This window comes from Miniopterus schreibersii (genome assembly GCF_964146895.1).
Source record: "Miniopterus schreibersii genome assembly, chromosome: 14".
In the NCBI taxonomy this organism is placed as follows: Eukaryota; Metazoa; Chordata; class Mammalia; order Chiroptera; family Miniopteridae; genus Miniopterus; species Miniopterus schreibersii.
Genome location: NC_138114.1, coordinates 13,578,955 through 13,599,907, shown reverse-complemented (window position 1 = coordinate 13,599,907; position 20,953 = coordinate 13,578,955). Strand labels below are relative to the sequence as shown.

Sequence of the window (20,953 nt, the reverse complement as noted above, 5' to 3'; positions counted from 1 at the left end):
TAAGTAGTGTGCTAGAGCGAGTTACCCTAGCAGGCCCAAGACTTCTCTCCTTAGGAAGGCCTGCTTGCAGGTTCACCCTTGGCTGGTGCCTGGGAACCTGAATGGCAAATAGTTCCCTACACGGATATAAAACTTTCCCCAAGTGACAAGAGGGGCTCCCAGTGCCTGGATCTGAGCACTCTCTTTCTCCTGGGAGTCTGAAACCTCAGCACATGCCAGGCAGTGGTGCCTAGTGGGCCAACCCCCAGGAAAAGCCCTGGGCTTCCCTAACACCACTTCCTACATGCTGTCACGATTCAGCACTGGGGGACCTGAGCATGTCCTGTGTCACTCCACACAGAGGGCTTTTGGAACCTGCACCGGGTTTCCTCTGGACTTCGCCCCACACACCTCTTCCCATTCCTGATCTTGCTTTGTGTCCTTTTGCTGAAATAAATTTTAGCCATGAGTATGACTGATTATACACCGAGACAATCGCCAAACCTGGGGCTGTTGAGGACCCTGGACACAAGCACCTGCATGTTCTAGATGCTGGTGACGCCAGACAGGACACAGACACTGCACTGTGTATGTTTTATCCTTATGGGAGTATATGAACGCACAGATGGACAGAGAAATAGGTAGGCAGAAAGAAAGGAAGAGAGTTACACCAAATAAAATAACTTTGGAATATAAGAGCCATCAAAAAAAACAAATAAAGCAGAATAATGGCTGGAGAGACTCTTGAGCAGCAGAGCAGAAGGTGTGGGAGGGCTGAGGCCTGAGGCGGTCTCTCTAAGAAGGTGACATCTGAGCTTGGATGCAAATGAAGAGGGGTGAGCAAGTACAAAGGCCCTGAGGCAGGAACGACTGGTGTTCTAGGCACAAAGAGAAGGGCAGGACAGAGCCACTGGAGCCCAGTGAACAAGGAGCAGTGGGTTCAAAAAGAGGCTGAGAAGTGGGCCTGGCTTCCAGGCTCACAGCCAAAACTGTATCCTGAGCAAGAGGGGAGCCCTGGGAGAGTTTTAAGCAAGAGAGCAATTACAGGTTCACCTGGGGCACTGTTCTAGAGAATACAAACAGGATGACTCACGAGGTTGCTGGGGGCCTGCAGACCTCTGCTGAGCCTCTGCTGAGCACGCAGAGGAAGGCGCCTTCTGGCAGGTCACTCCACTTCTCCAGCTTTCGGTTTCCTTGCTCCTCAAATGACAGGACTGAACCAGAAAAGCTTGCTTAACCGTGCAAGCTCCAACAGTCCAGGAATCACCTGGCCTGGGCGGCGTGGACCCTGAGTTATCCCCAGATCTCTGCAGCTAGAGAACCAGAGCCTGGAACCACAGAGCACACTCACGCCTCCTTCTACTGCGCCTCGCTTAGTTCCTCTTCACAGGTGTTGTGTTTTCTTACAAACTGAAGGCAAGACCCCTACCAGCAAAGGGATTACAGGTCACTGGACAGCGGTGGTCTGGAAAAGAACCTGCAGTATCTCCCAGCTATGCCTACTCCGGGCGTGGGGAGGGTTAGCCCCATACGAGCAGCATGGAAGGCCCGGGAAGCGCTGACGAGCAACCAGAATCCCAGAGACAAGGGCCTAAGCATCAGCTCCAAGGACTACAGACTGATGCGAAGGAAGGGAACCTCAGAAATCAGCTTGTTCGGGGCTTTTAGTGTTTTGCTTTTTTTACAAAAAGGAAAAACTCTTTTCTTCAAAGGAAATCTTACAAGGACACCAAAATCTGAAACTCCTCCAGCACAGAGGTTCCCTGGGCAGTTAAACTCTCCACTGCTCTGTACAAATGCCTCACTGCTGCACACAGGACCCACGCTGAGAAACGGCAGAAAAAAAGACTGAGCCCCACTCTACCAGTTGGTCTTTGAAAAGCAAACACACAAACAAAATACCCCACTATCTCCCGAACATACAGAAAAGCGCAGCAAATAAAGTAACAAAATTTTAAGTACCCAACACTTAGCTCTAATCTCAACATCTTGTCCTATGTGTTAAGTTGTTTTTCAAAGAAACACAATATTACTGGTGCTGCTAAAGGCCCCATGCACCCTGCTTATCCCATTCCCTCTCCTCCCCTCAGAATGAATCTCCCCGAAGCTTGCTGTCAACCACCTCCACGCACAGTGTGTTATTTATGATTTTCTAATTGTATCGTACGTGTGCTTCCTTCACTTAATGCTGCCTTTGAGATTTAGGCAGGTCTTGCAGGCAGCATTTCACTACATGAACACATCACACACCCTCCTTCTGTCTGATGAACATTTACATTGTCTCCATTGGGAGTGTTTTTTGGGGGGGGAGTTATATGTGATAACGCCATGAACACTGCTGTGCACGTCTCCTCTCCCACACCTGTGAGATTTCTCCCTAGAAGTAGAGCGGCCAAGTGTGGGGATATGGACTTTTTCACACTTTCTGGACAGCATCAAATTGCTCCACCGATGTATGACCTACCACCAGCTGGGGGCCAAGTTTGGGGAGCTACTGTCCTCAACAGTCTCACCAAGATTTCAGAGTCAGATTTTTCTTTTAGTTTTTAATTGTGCTAAAATACACAGACAACCGTCTTAATCATTTTTAACATTGCTAAGTGTACATTAGTATATTAGTATATTAGTAGTGTTAAGTATATTCACAGTATGGTGCAACCCACCAATCTCCAGAACTTTTTCACCTTGCCCAACTGAAACCCTGTCCCCACGAAACAACAAGTCCCCATCTCACCCTTCCCCCAGCCCCTGGGCACCACCACCCTACTTTCTGTTTCTATGAATCTGACTACTGTAGGTATACGCCTCATATGAACTGAATCACACACTGTTAATATTTTTGTGACTGATTTCATTTAGCATAATGTCCTCGAGGTTCACCTGTGTTGAGGCATGTGACAGACTTCCCTTCCTTTTAAGGATGAGTAGCATCCCACTGCACGTATGAGCTGCTTTTTGTCTATCCTTTCATCAACAAAGGGCTCTTGGGTTGATGCCACCTCTTGGCTATTGTGAAACAGTCAGATGTTTTAAAGTACTGTCAATCTCATGGACAAAAAAAATAAGATCCCTGTTTTTAAACTCGCATTCTGACTACTAAAAAGAGAGCAATCCTCGTGTTTATTGACTACACATATTTTCTCTACCTTGCTCTCTTCCTTTCTTTTTGTAGGGTTTATTTCTGAATTCCAGGTACGAACCCTTTCCTAGTTATATTTATTACAAATATCTTCTCCCAATATGTGGCTTTTAAATTTTCTTGTAGTGTCTTCACTATACTAGACTTTCACATTTTAATACTATAAAACCTGTCAATCATTTCCTTTATGGTTTGAGCTTTGGTAGTTTTACTTCAAAAGTTCTTTACTTCCTACCTTGAGATCAGGAAGATAGTCTATTATTTTAAAAGTATTAGTTTACTTTTTACATTTAAATCTTTAAACTACTCGGAATACATTTTTGTGTATGGTACAGGATGGAAACGCATCCCTCTTTTCCATAAATCACCGGACAAATGAGACCTGGGTCCCTGAGCACAGGACAAGGCGAGGACACCTGAATTTGTCTAAGTGCAGGAGGTGATGGCTGGAGGACGCTAAGGACATCACCTGACACAGTGCCCATCACCGAGAGATACGAAGGGCACCCACAAGGACGTGTCCACAGCTGCCCCGGACACACGGAGCCAGTGGAGAGCTCTCCTGGCTCCCGGGTCAATTGGTGCCTTCCACTCACATCTGGAAAAGGTCCAGCTTCTAGAAAGGATTGCCCTGACTGACGTGTGGGCAGTGCCTCAAACATTTCAGTTAAAAACTATTTCAAATTTTTTACTTTCTAAACATCCCCTAAGCCAGGTGAGAACCTCAGCGTCTCCAAAGGATTCAAGCGGTTCGCTGCGGAACAAAGGCACTGCTGCCATTCCCGGAGTCCGCCGCAAGGTGGCAGCCCTGCGCAGACCAGTCAAATGCTCTCCCGCAGGCCTACCCTCCCAGCTTCATTAAAAAACAAACTAATTTTAAAGGTGGCCTTGAAATGACGCAAACAAAGACCTTGTTCGGGACGTTGGCCCAGCAGAGCCCACCCCCACCTCTGCAACAGAATCTGGAGTCTAGGCCATGGCTTGACCTTTCTTCATGGGTAAATAGTCCTCCCAACGCCCTAACCACGAGGAGCTTGGGTCAGCGCCTGACATCCCAGGAACTATCAGGGCAGATGGGTAACCAGATCCCAGTGAGACAGGGTTGGTCAGGGAAAACCCCAGAGCAGACCCAGAGATCCTTTCCGATGCTTAACCCACCTGTGATAACATGGTGGGATCCAGGAACAGAGGGACCCAAGGGAGATCAGGCCGATACCCTGCGCCGTTTGGGCCACGGCTCCACCCATTCCACAGGCAGAAACTGCATGACAAGGTCTGGCCAATCTTGAGCTGAAATCGATCTTCCCCAACCTCTAACCTCTAGTTCTCAGCTAGCCCTCGAGTCACGCAGAATAACCCTCTTCCCACAGAACAGTATCCACATGTTCAAAGAGGCTCAAGGGCCCCCACACATTTCCCAACTTTCTCTACAAGCAGGGCTCAGAGTCATGCCTGGCAAAGGTAATCAAATACATCTGAAGAGATCTGGGGAAAGCACAGCCACTGTTAACTCCAGAGAGTTGAAAAACTAAATTATTAGTCTAGACTTTTTTCCTTTTCATCATTAGATTACGTTCTTAGCAGGAAGTTACACACACACACACACACACACACACACACACACATGCATGCACAATAACAACTAAATGTTAGCTTCGCAGCTAAGGCTACAGTGGAAGTCTGAGAGAGAGAGAATATTGAAACTTGGCCCAGATGCTCAAATGAGAATGGCAGCAAACTTCTCATCTCAGGCCGGCAGCAGTCTTTAGAGATGCCTCCCCTCCAGACTGTGAGCAAGGGGGGCCTGTGAGGAGGGGATAGAAATGGCACAAGGGAGGCACAAAGTCGGGGGTCAGGTCCACCCACACAGCAAGACAGCCACAGCCCAAGCGGCTCCCCACAGGGAGACCAACACAATTGCCTGTGTCTCTCTCCACCCTGGTCAGAAACACCCGTTCTCTCTGGGTCTCTGTGAGGCACGCCCTTCAGAGGCTACAAAGCCCCTTTCCTGGGATATCTGGAAAAATAAGTAAATTTTCATGAATCACCAAAGAAGAAAGTACATTTAAAGACGGGACAGAGCCAGGAAGTGGTGAGAGAAGCCTCCTGGGGCCTTTTGTGGTTCCCAAATAAATTAGCAGAACCTATTGAAAAAGAAGAGCAATGCTTTGGACCCTGTGACTTGACCTCTAAGAATCAACCTTGTCAGGCCTGCACAAAGGAGCATGAGGACCTATGTAAGTGTGCTCGCCAGAAAAACCATCTGGAATAGGAAAAAGTGGAGACAAACAAGATTCTCAACACACACAGAAGCTGTAGATAAATTACTGACAACTAAACTATGAAATATCTTGTTGAGGTTCCAAATTTAGCGAAAATATAGAGAGACCTATGATATAAGATTTGAAAAAAGGCAGATGGCATAAAATAAAATTTTTATGTTTAGCATGACAGAAATGTCTACAGGGATGTACCCAGTGGTTCAGAGCAGTCAGTCATCTCGAGGGGGGTTCCCTGGGATGGGGGGAGACTTCACTGTTGTCTGATGTTTTCTTCTTTTTTTTAACCAAAGAATATGCATTATTGTCATAAAGAAAGACAATGTAAAAATATCCTCTACACTGCACCCCCACCCAAGTTTGGCAACCTCTGCCCAGGATCTCTGGGACATTTCTGACCCAAACATGAATTCAGATGGCGCATTCTGACCAAGGTACCCTGGAGATGGAATTGCCACACTGCAACCACACACACACACACACACACACACACACACACACACACACACGAAAGATCACCTGTCTGCTGCTCTCAAGTCGGAGAGGCCCAGGCCCCTGTCTGTGGCACCGCACCCCCACCCCCACCCAGGGCTGCCTCATTTCCTCAGAGATAAATCATGCAGAGGGCTGGGAGCCCCACAAATCCCTCAAGCAAACAAGCAAGTCAAACAGCACCATTTACCCCGCAAGGGCCTCTTCAAGTTAACAAGGCGTGGGAGGAACCGGGCAACAAAACCAGCCTTGTCCAGCAAGGTCAACCTTTGCCCTCAGGCCCCGTGGGGAGGAAGCCTGCGGCCACCCCCATGTTCCCTGCTTCCTCTGCTGCTGACCTACCCAAGGCCTGAGCTTTACTCAGCCCAGGCACCTATCCCAGACCTGGTTAGGGTGAGAAGGCCCAGGCTGGGGACAGCAGGTGGCCCTGGCAGCTCAGAGATCCACCCCCGCCCCCACCCCACCCCCGAGGCAGCCGTGCCTCCTCTCCTAGTGGGGGGGTCCCAAGGTGGCACATGGTAAGGGGCACGGGTCCAGCTGAACAGAACTAGGGAAACTCACTGACAACGATAATAAACTCCCCCCCTCCAGGGGTCACAGCTGTAGGAAAAGAAAGGAGAACAGGACTAGGATGGGGGGGACCTTCCCACACCATTGTGGGAAGGACAGGAAAGGAGGGGTGGGAGGGGCTCATCTCAGTCTGGCTGTTTGTACAAACTGCCAAAGGCCTAAGGGGAGACGGAGAACAGGAGGCAATAAAATTTTACTCCTCATGAGGGCAGATATTTTTTACGACAAGGTGATAACTGGAGGTTTTTTATTTTGAGATATAATTCTCATATCATACAGTTCACCCTTTAAAGTGCACAATTCAGTGGTTTGGTATAGTCACAAGGTTGAGCAGCAACTACCACTATCTAATTCCAGAACATTTTCATCACCCCAAAGAGAAACCAGGACCCATTAGCGGCCACTGTCCATCCCCCCAGCCCCCAGCCCCAGGCTCCCACCCATCCGTCCTGTCTCCATAGATTTCCCTGTTCCGGACACGTCATGTGAATGGAATCATATAATAGCATGGACTTCTGTGACTGATCCTGTGCCCTGGCCCACCACAGCAGCTCATCCTTACCTGCCTCACACACTGGATTTCTGCAGAGGATTTCTTCTGGGGTAAAAACGGTTTGCTTCTAAACAACGGAAAACCCACAGTCAACCCTTTGCTCTAGGGAGCTCCATGAACATGCAGGTGGAAGGGTCTCTGCAGGGAAACTCAGTGCATTCGACATGGTGCCAACCACAGGCTGGTATAGCACTTTCCCCTCGGGGCCTCACTCCATCCCTAAGCAAGGCTCCCCCAGCACCACCAGCCCCATTCCTGGAACTGCTCAAGGGATGGGGAAGGAAAGTAAAGCGTTTTGAAGCAGCTTCCCTGAGACCAGGCAGCAGGGGGGCAAGGGGAGTGTCCCGAGTGCAGGTCCAGCAGGGAGACTGCAGCTGGGCTCCTGCTGCCCTGGCCTGCAAGCACCTCCCCTCCCACAAATGTTCCCGTTACCAAGGCTCCATCAGGGCCCACCAGCTCCTGCCTCCACACCTGACCCCACACAACCAAGTTCCCTAATCGAAAGGCTCACAAAGACGACGTAGGATAAGTCCAGGTATATCACCTTAGGGTCCCTCCCTGAGCCTGCACTGGGAATTCCACACAGGACTTCAACATAGATCACAGAAAGAAAACCAAGACAGAAGTCAATTCTTCAATAGAATACAGTTTAAATGGGAAAATACTGAAAATAGCCCAGGAGTCAGTGAACAGGGGACTGGTTAAACCAATCACGGCAATCACGGTGCTTCTCTGAGACTCCACACTCTGCAGCCGTGACGAACAAAGTGGAATTTGTCCTGAAACAGAAAGATGCGCACCATCTGTATCAGCAAGAAAACAATGTCAGCAGCAAAACAAATGTATGTTTCCTAAACTAACACGATACAAGGGCTCTATGTGCACATAAAAATCTCAGACTTTTCTCTGGTAGTGCACTCACGCGAGTGAGACAACAGGAAGAATTCTACTTTTCACTTTCCAATGTGTATACTGTTGGGTTCTTTTATTACTAAAATGCATATTCATTTTCCAATTAAAAAAAAAAGGAGGATAAAAGTTTCTAAAAGCCCTGCTCTTCCCCTTTCTGAATAATTTGACCCGATAGCCATGAATGAGGCTGAGCGGGGGGGGGGGGGGGGGGGCATGGTCGGTACGTGGCTCTCGTGGCCCTGAGTGGGCATCGGGCTGCACAGGTTGGGGGCGGGCAGGCGGAGGTGAGGCCTGGGGGAGGGAACGCATGCGGCCTGAGGGCCCAAAAGGGTGAGAAAGGGACGGCATGGTGGGGCACCAACCACAACAATAAACAGATTAAGAATAATAGGAATAGGAACCAGGTTTCACACTGCTGTAAAGGGAGTTACAAAAACAGAGAGAGAAAGTGAGGATGACCCCTGCGGTGCTGCAGTATGGGACTGGAACCGCAAGTGTTAGGTGAACGGGTGGTTTTTGATATGTGTTACACAATGAAGATACAGGCACAGACACAGAGACACAGGGGAGGGAGAGAGACGTAAGTATAGAGGTGTAAGAGTGGGGACCAAGGTGTGTGCTGATGTACCTACTCTGTCGGCCGAGAGGGCCTGGGGGCAGGGACACCACGATAGCTATGAGCACACACAGCATTCAGATCTTCTGCTAAATGCCGTTCTCCACTAAAAGGGGTGAGGACTCTTTGGAGAAATGGCTGATTTTCCAGGACAAGGGCAGGGAAGTTATAAAATGAGCTTGGAGCATCTCGTGCCATAGGGCAAGGAAACACTCAGAATGAGGAGAGCGCAAGGAAACAGAAGCAACTGTGATGGGGCTCCTGCCGGCCACGTGGTCTGCAGCCCACTGAAAAAAACAGTAAACCATGAGTAAATAGGTAGGTAGGTAGGTAAACAAAAGGAAAACCAGTAACTTTACAGTTGAGAAGCCTGGAGACACCACCTGAGTCAAGTGATCAAAGTGAACTTCATCAGTGACAGACCCTATAAGGCCAAGTCCCAATCACCAGGACGCAAAGAGAAGGAGGCAGCGTCGCTTCCTAAGATGCACAAAGACTGCCTGGGTGAGGCTCGCCCAGATCCAGGTGGAGGGACAGCCTACAAAACACCTGGCCTGTAATCTTCCAAAGCATCAAAGTCATGCAGGTCAAAGTCAGAGGAACTGATCCAGAGGTAAAAAGACCTAAGAGATGTGACAAGTGAATACAAATGCTTTATTCTCAACAGGATCATTTTCCTACTAAAGACACTATTGAGACAACTAGCAAAACACGAAGGGGTCTGATGACTTGATAGTAGTTTGTACGTGAACTTCCCGACGATGCTACATTGCTGTTACAGAGGACATCCTGGTTTGTAAGAAGTCTGCGTTAGTATGTTCAGGGGCGATAGGGCATCAGGCTGGCAACTTACTCTTGAATGATAAGGGGGGGATTTCTCTGCACTGTACTTAACTCTTCTGTAACTTGGTTCATAGTTTCACAATGCTTTAACTCAGGGAACCATAAATGATTCTAATGGGGAAGGGGCTCTCTGCCTAATCAGACCCATGCTGCAGAGCTTGGAGAACGCTCTGCCTCTTCCTGGGATTGCCTTCCAACCCCACACACCCAGCCATTTGTGGACACACAGCACGCCATCAGCCCTGCCATATCCCTGGGCGGCCCGGGCGGTTCCAAGAGGAGGAGGAGCCAACATCACTCACAGCAAGCCAGGGTTCTGAGTGGCCTGCTCCTCAGGCCTTTGTCAGTGTGCAACAAGAGCTGAGCAAAGCAAAGCAACTAACTTGTAATGCAGAGAGGAGCAAGAGCACCAGGCCACACTCCCACCCAAAACGACGATGGTAACTGCTTCATCTCATGTCTACACAGGGCTTTAAAATTTCCAAGCTCTCTCTATCCACAATCTCATGTGATCCATACAAAGGAAAGAAGCTACAAACGCCCAGACCCCCAAGCCCTGGAGTAAGTCTAGTTCCTGGTACACACTGCACAGCACCTCTTCCTTGCAACATTCATAATGATACACAGATACGTGAGATTATTTGATTAACATTTGTCTCCCTCATGGGACTGCAGGGTCCAAGAGCACAGGGGCTGAGTGTCTGCTCACATATATCCCAGTGACTCACATGAGGCAGACACTCCAGAAAGACTTGCTAAGTGATCAGGTGGGTTGATGGGTGAATGGGTGGGGGTGGGGGTGTGGATGGGTGTGTGGGTGTGTGGGCGGGCGGGCGGGTGGGCGACTGACCTTGGCCTGCACCCAGGCACCCGGCCCGGCTCTACCTGCTGCTGCTGAGCCCGGAGGTCACCAATCTCCTTCTGGTCCTCCTCGTGGAGCCGCTTCATGTCCTCCCACGACTGCTGCAGCAGGTTCCGCTCCCGCAGCAGCTGCCCATTCTCCCGCCTCAGCATGTCCACGTCGTCCTTCAGCTGGGTCTGGTCGCTCAGGAGCCGGCTGTGGAGTGTACTGAAACACCCCCACAGTGAGCCCCAGACAGCTCCCCCACCCCCACAACGCCAGCCCCTCCAGGGTCCAATACTCCCGATATACCAGCCGAGGAGCCACAGAAGCTAGGTCCCCGGCACTCAGGGGCAGGCCAAAGCCTGCTGTCGGCCGGGTGCCAGAAGGACCCAAGCCACTTGTTAAAAGCCTGACACCAAAAACAGTGCATATACGGGGGGGGTCCTACCTGGTACCTCCAAGTACTGAGGTACTAAAACCTGAACGAACATCAGCAGGTGGACAGGCAAACACCCTCAGAGGGACATCAGGAGACAAAAGGGACCATGCTACATCTGCCTCTCCTGTGGCAGGAACTGCAGCAAAGCCCCTGGACAGCGACCAAGAATCCCAGGGCTCTGCCTGGACCCCTAGCTCATGTTCTCAGTCACTGTCTGACCTACCCTGCTTCTGAGGCTTCAAGATACTGTGAAGGGGTAAAAGCCTCACCTCACACTTAGGAAAACTGAGGCCACGAGCCCACCTGCTGAAGGCACACTGCTTGCTACATGGCAGAGGCGGGATTAGAACCCGGAGGCCTAGCTCCAAGTCCAGAAATAAGGAAGGGTAAGAGGCCGCCATCCGGTGGATGCTGGGGCCCTTGCCACTCACTGGTAGAAGTCGGTCTCCTTGGCCACCTCCTCACACCTCTTCAAGGCATTGGTGTGCTGGTTCTGCAGGCTCTGCAGGTCCGACATGGCCCGCACACACTGGATCTTCAGCCTCTCATAGTCGGGGTTCAGCCTGTGGTAGGGCCTGGGCAGACAGCAAACACACCATGAACACACTGCAAGGAATGTCTCTTCCCCTCAGAAGCCATGCTGTAGGTCACTCCAACCTAGCGGCTCCCTACATGCCACAACCACCTGGATGTTTGTTAAGCTCAGATGCCCTGACTGCACACAGGCCAACGGAATCAGAATCCCCAGGACGGAGGGACCCTCAGTTGCCTGAGCTCCCAGCATAGGCCTGGAGAGCTGAGAATGTACCACCTAGGAGCTTCCAGGAGACCTCGTGACAAACCTGCACACACAGTGGGTCCACCAGAAACCTGTGTTAAGTTTCTTCTCTCTTTGGACCAGTGATTCTCAATCCTGGGTATACATTAAAATCCCCAGGCCAATTACATCAGCACCTCTGGGGTGGGACTCAGACATCAGGATTTTTTTTTTTTTTAACTCCCCAGGGGATTTCAGTGTGCAGCCAAAGTTGAGAACAGTGGTGGGGTGCAGTGGTTCTCAAAGTGGGGTTCTGGGACCTGCAGCATTGGTATCATCTGGGAACTTGTTAGAAATGCAAATTGTCAGGCCAGCCCAGACCTCCTGAATCAGGCACTATGGAGGGAGGGAGGGCAGGCTAACTAGCAATCTGTGCTTCAGCAAGTCCTCTGGGTGACTGCAGTGCATGCCCAAATTTGAGAACCCCTGCCCTAGAGCAGGCATCGGCAACCCTCTTCTGTAAAGGGCCACACAGTAAACACTGTAGGCTTTGCCGGCCACATGGTTGCTATACAACCACACACTCTGCTTTGGTAGCTTGAAAGCGACCATGGTCAACACGCACTCTAGTGCTCCATGTCTTCACTGGCACTGCCTTTTGTGCCACCTGACTGGGGCATATCCTCATCAGAGCAACCTCAGGAGCAGGCTTGCAGCGCTGACACTTCCCCCAGAGGAAACATCCTCAAAACGAGGCGCACCCCTGATGCTCTAAAGGGAAGAGGTAAACCACTCAGGACCCCTCCAGCGCCTCCTGGAAAGATAAACCCTCTGCATCCCTCCTCCTCCTCCATGAAGCCCCCTGGGTCATGCAGGTGGGTCAAGCCTCTCCCCCTGCCCCACCCTTCGGCCTGCCCTTCCCTGACTAAAGAAGCACAGATTTCCTTCAAAACAAAGAAGCCAGGTGGAATATACCCTTCCTAAAACACATATATGGCAGGGTACAGTTGATATGTTTACAAACCACATAAATATCCACCAAATAGGTGGCAGGCTAGGGTCTTCTGGGAGACAGTGACACATGCACACATGCAGAGACAGACAGACAGACAGAAACACACACACACACACACAGGTGGACAGGCGAAGGTGAGGGCTCAGCAATGAGATGGCGATCTCTACTAGGACAGGGGCTGCACCCAGCAGCAGCGGGGATAAAGAGGTAAATATACTCTCTTGGGGCTGGAAGGCAGAGGCTTAGAGGGTGGTTGTGATGAGCTCAAGGCATCCAACCAACCAGTGAGGAGGTACCAAGGTAGGAGCAGGCCCTATAGCTGCTGCCACTGAACTATCATCTGCAAGGCCAACTGAAAGGCTAGGAGGCAAACGCCAGGCTCTTCTGCCACACACACACACACACACACACACACACACACAGGCACACCACTGTCAGGCTAACTGTACGACAGATACACCCACACCTTTCAATCCTCGAGTTGTGTGATTCAGGCCACGGGCTCCAATTTTCATTTGGAGGAAGCAGAACAGGCCTGTGCCCCTCCCGCAGGAGCTAAGGACCCCCAGGTGGGGAGGGGATGGTGATGGCATCAGGACTATAAGCCCTGTCTGCCACTGGCAGGTTGGTGAGTGCTGGGCAGGGGAGCTGGCCAATCACTACCTCTTGTCAAAGGTGGTCCCGTGAGTGGCGAAGGCCAGGCGCTTCCGCAGCTCGTTCCTCTCTCGCGTCATGAGCCGCAGCTGGACGGAGAGGTTCTCCACCTTCTCATTCACCTGGCGGTCAGTGAGCAGGGGCGGCGGGGACGGTGCCTTCCCGGTGGTTCCTGGCGGGAGGAACACAACACGGTGAACTGGCCTGTAGAGAGCGTCACCAGCTGCCAGGCACCGTTCCGACCTGGCTTGCATTAGTTACGCCCAACGGCCGTCCCAGGTGTATCCTGCCGGCATCCCCTTTCACAGGCGACCCCACCGAGTCAGAGAGCAGGTGAAACAAAGGCCTCGGCTCAGGCAGTCTGGCTCCAGCACCGAAGCACTGGCCCTCCCTCTCTCCCGGGCCTGGCCGAGAACCTCCTCTCTTCCCAGCCCAGCTGCGGCACCTCCAGGAAGAAGCCCTTTTGGCCCTAACCCTAGCGACCTCGCCCAGTCGGCAACACCGACTGTCACGCACCCAGAGCCTGGAGAGGCCGATCTGAGCTCTGAGCAGAGCAGAAGATATGGCCTGAGGAGGAAGGTCTGGCTGGAACCCAGTGGAGCTCCCGAGGACCAAGGTGGCTGGCTCCAAAGCTGGGGCCCAAGGACTGTGTCCCCATCCTCCCCTGACCAGGGCTGGACCCTCCATACAGCTCCCTTTTCCAAGCCACCCAGCTGCCTGAAGGACCTGCCCCAACAGCCCAGGTGTGCGGCTTGGAGGCGGCTGTCAGGGAGAGCTGCCCGTGGCTAAGGTAAGTGAGACCTGACGCAGGTAAGTCCCAGGGGCTCTGGTGGCCCAGCCCACATTGGGCCCTCATCGCCTGTGCCCTGGACTAGATGTGTCCTGAAGGGAACCCTGTACCTTCTGCTATTACTACAGAACAGTGGCCCCCACCAGCACCTCTGACAAGACCCAAATCAGTTTCTAAAAAGAGAGCCCCTCACTCAAACGTCTGGGAAAGAGATGAAGCCATGCTGCTTTTATATTTAACTCTGTCCATATGCTCACTTGAGATGCCCCCTAACCCTCGGAGAGCCAAGGTGGGGTCAGGAACTGGGAGCAGCCACCCCATTTTACAGCTGTCACCCAGGAGGCTGACTCACCCAGGGGCACAGCACTCGTCTCCCAGTAGCTCTAGAACGTGCAAAGGGCAAATGCAGGTCTCTGACTCTGCCATCCTGACCCCTGACCCCTGCACTGATCCTTGTTGGCTAACTGTTCGTGCAAACCAAGCGTCCCCACCAAGACAAAAGACAGGCACTCCAGTGTGGCCTTGTGTCTTCCAGGAGTGCCAGGGAGGATGGGGAGGACCACACTGTGAGTGACCAGCTCTACCATGGTCTGCGGTAGGAGCCTCACACTCTCAGCTCCCGTTACCCAAAGCTGGTTCCCCAACAACCTAAATCTAGTACCCCTGGAAGTGCATGTTCTTTTAAAACCATTACACCAAACCCACCGGGATTCCTGTACTCCAGGCCAGACCTCTGGGGCCAGAACGTTCTCTAAGGCGGGGCCTGGCCCAGCCCTTCCCACAAGCATCTCCCTCCCCACATGGTTCTACTCCACAGCCTGAGAAGCCTTCCCTCACCTTTCCCCAAAACACCCTGCACCCTCGCCCCTGCCCCACCACGTGAGTTTAGAGAACGGCCAGTCACAGCTCTGTGTGGGCTGTATAACTTCTTTCTCTTCTGGCAAATGAAGTCACTTTTATGAGGTTTAGCCCAGGGCCAGGTCTTCACTGTCACCTGATTTGCAGTAACTTGCGCAGCTCTCACGAGTGAGGCTCCTGGAGATGCCTACAACTCACCCCCTAAACTCCAGGAGGAAGCTATCTGTGGAAGACTGACAAACCTAAGTGAGTGGGGTGAAGAGGAGCAGAGAGCACCAGAAAGGGGGGAATTCAACGTTCATGACCAACCCACACAATAGCAGACAACCCAAATGTCCCCGGCATTAACTCCACCTTCCCAACAACCCTAGGTGGGTACTAATATTATCTCCCCCATTTACAGGTGAAAAAACTGAGGCCCAGCAAGGTCATCCATTCAAAGTTGCACAAATAGCGAGTGGCATCCTGGGATGAGCCCAGGCACCTGGACTCGGAGCACATGCTCTTTGCCACTACACCCACTACCTCCCAAATGACAACCATGAGTAGCACTTCGTGCCTGGCAGTTTTTGAAATGCTTTCCATACATTATCCCATCCAATCCCCTTAAGGAAAATACTGCTATTATTCCCATTTTATAGATCATGACACAAAACCTTATCAGGTTAAGTAATATGCCCCAGTTGCTGAGCCAGATGACAGAAATGAACCTTCCTCTAACTACCTGAGCCCAGAGCCCAAGGTCTTAGCCTGAAAGTTTGCAAACTTTTTGATGTGAGGACCTCTTTACATTCTTAAAAATGACTAAGGACTCCAAGAGCTTTTCTTTATATGGGTGGTTATATCCATCTAACACTATCTACCAGATTAGAAATTAAAACTAAGAATTTTTAAAATCTAATTTTAAAATAACCAAACACCTATTACATATTACATAGATTTTTTTAAATGAAAAACTAACCACCCTTTCCATGACAAAACAAAAAAAGTAGTGGGGGGGGGGAGCACTGCCTTGCATCTTTATAATGCGGTTCGGTCGGTGTCTTAGTAGAGACAGTTGGAGCCTCGCATCCGTGGCTGCTCTCAGCTTTGCACACATGATGGAGCCTCCAGAAAACCCCACCCACAGTGCAGTGTGCAGAGGATGAGGGTCTGGGAAAGGCGAGGGACATCTAAGTGTCACTGTGAAAACAGTTCTGACCTCATTAGCCCCTGAAGAGACCTCCGGGACACCAGGCCATGCTCTGGGCGCGGCCGCTCTGTGCTATGCTCAGGTCCACAAAGTATCAGAGAAACAGCAAACCTTGGGTTCCAGGACTGAAAGCACCACCAGGTGCAGCGACCTGCCTCCAGGGAGATCAAGGATTTTCTCCCCATTTTACACATGAAGCAACAGAAGGTGGGGCCCTTGGCTTTTGCAGAAGCTGAAGAGAAGCAGCAAGAGAGAGCAGGGGACCATTAGCTCTGTCACCATGCACAGCCACGGCCTCCTGTCCTAGTCTCCAGCAGGGTGAGGCCACTTGCGAGGGTCTGGGGCAGCCGCTCATGCAAACAATGAAGTGAGCGCGATGTTTGCCCACCACAGCCTAGTGCTGGGGTCTGTGCCGAACACTCCGTCCTGATCCCTAGTCCCCACGGCACCTGCCCAGGTATGTGCTATGATCACCCATGAGAAAATGACATCCAGAAAGACTGCACAGCTAGGAAAACCGCGGACCCCACACAAAACTCAGCTCTAACTCCAGAGCCAGGGCCTCAACCCCAACACCACACAGCCTCCTGTCAGGAGCACCTCCTGCATCCCTTCTCCTGCTCCAAAGCCTGGGGCATACATGAAACACAAACAGTGTGGCCCAGGCCTGAGAAGCCATCAAACTTCAGGCCCAGGGGCAATGCCGCCTGGGCACCCCTGTCCTTTCGCAGTAAGGAAGGCACAGGACAAAGGAGGCCGCGGGGGACTTCGAGAAGAGTCCCCCGACGTGCTAAGGCAGAAAGCTCCAAAATAGCAGCAAGTGTTGCAGAAAATCCACTCTATCCCAGTCAACTTTAAGTTCTTCCCTTTTTACTTGCATCTCAGGGTTGAAAGGCGTTTTGAAGATGATGCTGTCCTCCCATCCAAATAGTTGCCAAAATCCCCCACATGGCCACCATGTTCGAACTCTTCCCCAGTGAGGGAGCTCACTACTTCACAGCAAAGCCCATCTAATCTTTCCCCATAAAATGATTCTCTCTATTTCCCCCCACTGACCCTAGCTCTACCCCCAAGGGCCACAAGGTACAACTGTAATTCCTTTTCTACACAATAGACCTGCAAGTATTGCAGATAGCTATCGAGTCCCTTTATCACTACCAAACAGCTAAAACTTAAAAGTAGCAACACCGAATGCTGGCAAGGATGCAGAGAAACTGGATTTCTCCAGCCCTGCTGGTAGGCATACACAATGATACAGCCACCTTAGAAAACACTTTAGCAGTCTTTCATCAAGTTAAACATGCATTTACCACACTACTCAGTAATCCTCCTCTAAGTATTTACACAGGAGATATGAAAATTTATGTTCACACAACATCAGCACACAACTGTTTGTAGTAGCTGGTGAATGGATAAAGAGCAACATTACGGGTCCACAGTGGAATACTACGCAGCAATAAAAAGGACTGGAGTACGGATCAAACTACCAATACACACAACAGCATGGGAGATCGCGAATGCAGTATGCGCCAAGTGAGAGAAGCCAGACTCAGAAGGCTACACACTGTATGATTCCATTGATGATATTCAGGAAAAGGTAAAACTATAGAGACAGAAAAGAGGTCAGTGGTTGCCAGGTACTGGGGGGTGGAAGGAGGAAAGGCAAACTACAAAGCCACAGAAGGAAACTTTTCCGGGTGAAGGAGTTGTTCTGTATCTTAATTGTGACAGTAGTTAAATGATCGCATGTGTTTGTTACAACTCATTGAACTATATGCTTAAAGGGAAATGTTACTGTATGTAATTTATACCTCAATAAATATGACTTTTAAGAAATTAAGTAGCCCGGCCGGGCGTGGCTCAGCGATTGAGCATCGACCTAGGATCCAGGCGATAGGGGTTCGATTCCCAGTCAGGGCACATGCCCGGGTTGTGGGCTGCAGCCAATCAGTGACTCTCTCATCATTGATGTTTCTATCTCCCTCTCTTCCTCTCCTTTCCTCTCTCTGAAATCAATAAAGATATATTTTTTAAAAAATAAAAAATTAAGTAAAAAAACACCACCTGTGGTGCCCTAACCTGAAACCATCATCCCAGGAGTGGAGTGACTGGTGAGACGTGGATTGTGAGCCCCTTCTCCAGTCACTGAAGTTATAATAAACATTTTAAACAACAAGCAAAATAAAATGGGTTCTCCAAAAAATGCCAAACGCCTTTTTGTGTCTCCTATCCTGTACAGTTGTCTTGGATTCACATGCAAACTGTTCATTCTCCCCAGCTGCATGCACCCCTTCATCTTTCCAAATCTGGAACCCACTTGAAAAGGCAGATTTTCTTTTCCCTTTTGGTGTCCAAGATGGGATTCAGGGGGTAAGGGATTTGGATCACACTAAAACAGCCCCAAAAGGGGTGGTGGAAGATTCCAGGAGAGCAGGCAAAGGCCCTGGATTCTCGACAATGAGCCACCACTCATCTGGGCCTCGGTGTGAGAGGAAGCAGCAGCAGAACCGGAGCAGGCAGAGGGAGCAGAGCCCCTTCTCCATCACGAGAGTCCTGACTCCTCCTCCTGGTCGCCCCAGCTGGTGTAGCCACCCCCACAGACCATGAGGCTCAGTGAGCAGCCTGGCAGCTGGGTGGTCTTCTTGGCCATAAGCGCCTTTGTCCTGGGCTCCCTCATCACAATGCTCCAGCCAGCCCCAAAGGCTGCCCCTCAGTCTTATTTACAGGTAGACAGGTCACAACTCAACTGCAGAGTCCTGTGGGCCCATGGTGCCAGAAGCCAAGGAGAAAGTCGATACTGGCCAAAAGTGGTCCGGTGGCATGAGGATGCCCAGGTAAACTTTCTGGCCACCTCTAGGCCCTGGCTATGAGGGGAGAAGCAAAGGAGCAGCAGGACATGGTCATCACAGGCAGCAGAGAGCAGCAACCCAAGCCAACCTCGTCTCCAGCCAGGAGGGCCAGAGCCATGGGGGAATCAGTCCCACTCCCGAGCCAATACTTCTGAAAGCACTTTGGCTTCAGGAGAAAGCTCACTTCAGGCCCCACCCAGACCTCCTGGATCAGAAACCCTGGGGTGATCCCCTCCAGGTGATCCTGGTACCTGATCAAGCCAGAGAACCTCTTCTCTGGACCAAAGCTGCATTTGATGGCCAGAGGAGCTGCTTCTTCCTTGTTTAATTGGCTGTCCAGTAGCCACTGCACTTAAAGGCATCACCCACGGAAGAAATGCAGAGAGGGTCCCTCCCTAACTATGGAAGCCCAGGGACTCGCCCTCCCTGGTCAGTGCAGGCCCACAGCTCAGCTCCTCCCAGGACTTAGAGTGAAAGGAGGTTAGATTCCAATGCAGCAGCTGCAGCCTTGCCCAGCTCCCAGATCTCCTCCCAGATAAGCTACTTGCTCTAAAGTCCTAAACTCAGGATCTACTTGGCAGAAACTCAAACCGAGATACACAGTCAGCCTATTGCTTCCTGGCCACTCCTGCATCTGAAGAGCCATTCCTGGGAGGCCCAACTTAAGGGCCCCTCTTCCCTGAAACTCACTCCGACGCCCCTCATCATAAATAACTGCTCCTTCCCCGGGGCGATTTGTTTCTTTCTGTTTTACACAGAGCAGAATGGCCAGTAGCTTACCTTTCTGCTACTATGGCCTAAATGTTTGTGTCCATCCCCCCAATTTCTATGTTGAAATCCCAACCCCCAAGGTGTGCTATCAGGAGACAGGGCCTTTGGGGTGATTAGGTTACGAGGTTGGAGCTCTCAAGAATGGGATTAATGTATCATAAAGAAGCCTCGCCCAGAGAACTCTCTCCCGACTTCTGCCATGTGAGGTTCCAGTGGGAAGGCGCCATCGCTGAACCAGGAAATAAGCCCCACCAGACACCAAGTTTGCCTTACTACCTTGATCTTGGACCTCCCAGGCTCCAGACTGTGAGAAATACATGTTTGTTTTGATCAAAGAAGGAAGGGTCAGAGGGCACAAGGAGTCAGGGTGCAGCCCTGCCTCCACCTTCCCTGTCAACCAGAAACTGTGCTTTCAAGAAATCTTCCCTGGGAGATGAAGGAAGCTCTCAGCTGTCCTGCCAACAAGCCAGGAGAGCTCTCTATTCAATGAGAAATCTCTCTTGTTACTTTAATTTGCAAGAAATTTAAGTTTCATTTTATAAATGCCACCCAGGAATATCTCTTCTTAAAAATTCCCCAGTTATTCAAGAGGAGAAATAAAAGGCACCAGATTTTTGCGCTGAGATAAATGGGGAAGAAAAAATACAGATTGCCTGAAACTAGTGTGCAATCCCTAGGAGATCCCTGGGACCTCCCAGTGGCGCAGGTTACTTAGTAAAGGGCTGCATGGATGGGGGAGGGCCTCAAAGAAGCCACACGCACTCAGCTGATGAAAACTGCCTGGAGAGGCCTCAGCAGAAAGACACTGCAGCCTTTAAGACCATTAGTTGGCAAAGGCATGGGGAGTTGTTAGTAGGGTCAAGCTGGAGAGCTGAAAGGGAGCAGACCACCTAAGGATCTAACGCTAACCAGGGGAGCTGGCTAGGCACTAGCAGTCTGGAAGAAAACGCAATGTACTCAAGGCTTCATCTACCAGTCTCTCTTATGCTGAATGCAACTTGCAGTTCTTTTCCCAAATGTTCTTTGTTTCCTTAGGTTCATGGAGAAAGACCATAAACAAACAAACAAAAACAGCTGGTTGCCACCTAACTTATCAGTGCCTCCCGGGAAAGGAAGAGCTGCCTGTCACTGGGTAAAGGCTGAGCCAGGAGGAATTCTCCAGGAGGCACTGCAGTGGTCCCATGGCTGACCCCACCATTCTTTCCACACCAAGGGGCTGGTCCAAGCCAGCCCCAGACATTCCAGCTCTCTTGCCAGGGCTTAGGTTAGGCCAGCCTAGCTCAAACCAGGAGGGCTATTACATGTGGGTGCTGGACCCCAAGCTCAGAGCGTCTGATGTAGCAGGTACCTGAGCGCTGCTGGTCCAGGGACCCACCCTGGGTGAGCTACCAGTTTGGAGAC

At 50.9% G+C, this 20,953-nt stretch overlaps 1 protein-coding gene across 4 annotated transcripts in view; it reads right to left on the bottom strand.

The window, feature by feature from the left end:
• DLG5 (discs large MAGUK scaffold protein 5) overlaps positions 1-20,953 on the bottom strand; it is a 109,390-nt gene that overhangs the window by 44,940 nt on the left and 43,497 nt on the right. For all 4 annotated transcript variants that reach the window (XM_081158824.1, XM_081158826.1, XM_081158825.1 and 1 more), the window contains 3 exons: positions 13,102-13,264; positions 11,098-11,241; positions 10,269-10,452 (listed from right to left, as the gene is read on the bottom strand). In XM_081158824.1, coding sequence (XP_081014950.1) covers positions 10,269-10,452; positions 11,098-11,241; positions 13,102-13,264 — 491 coding nt within the window. The remainder of the gene's footprint in view (positions 1-10,268; positions 10,453-11,097; positions 11,242-13,101; positions 13,265-20,953) is intronic.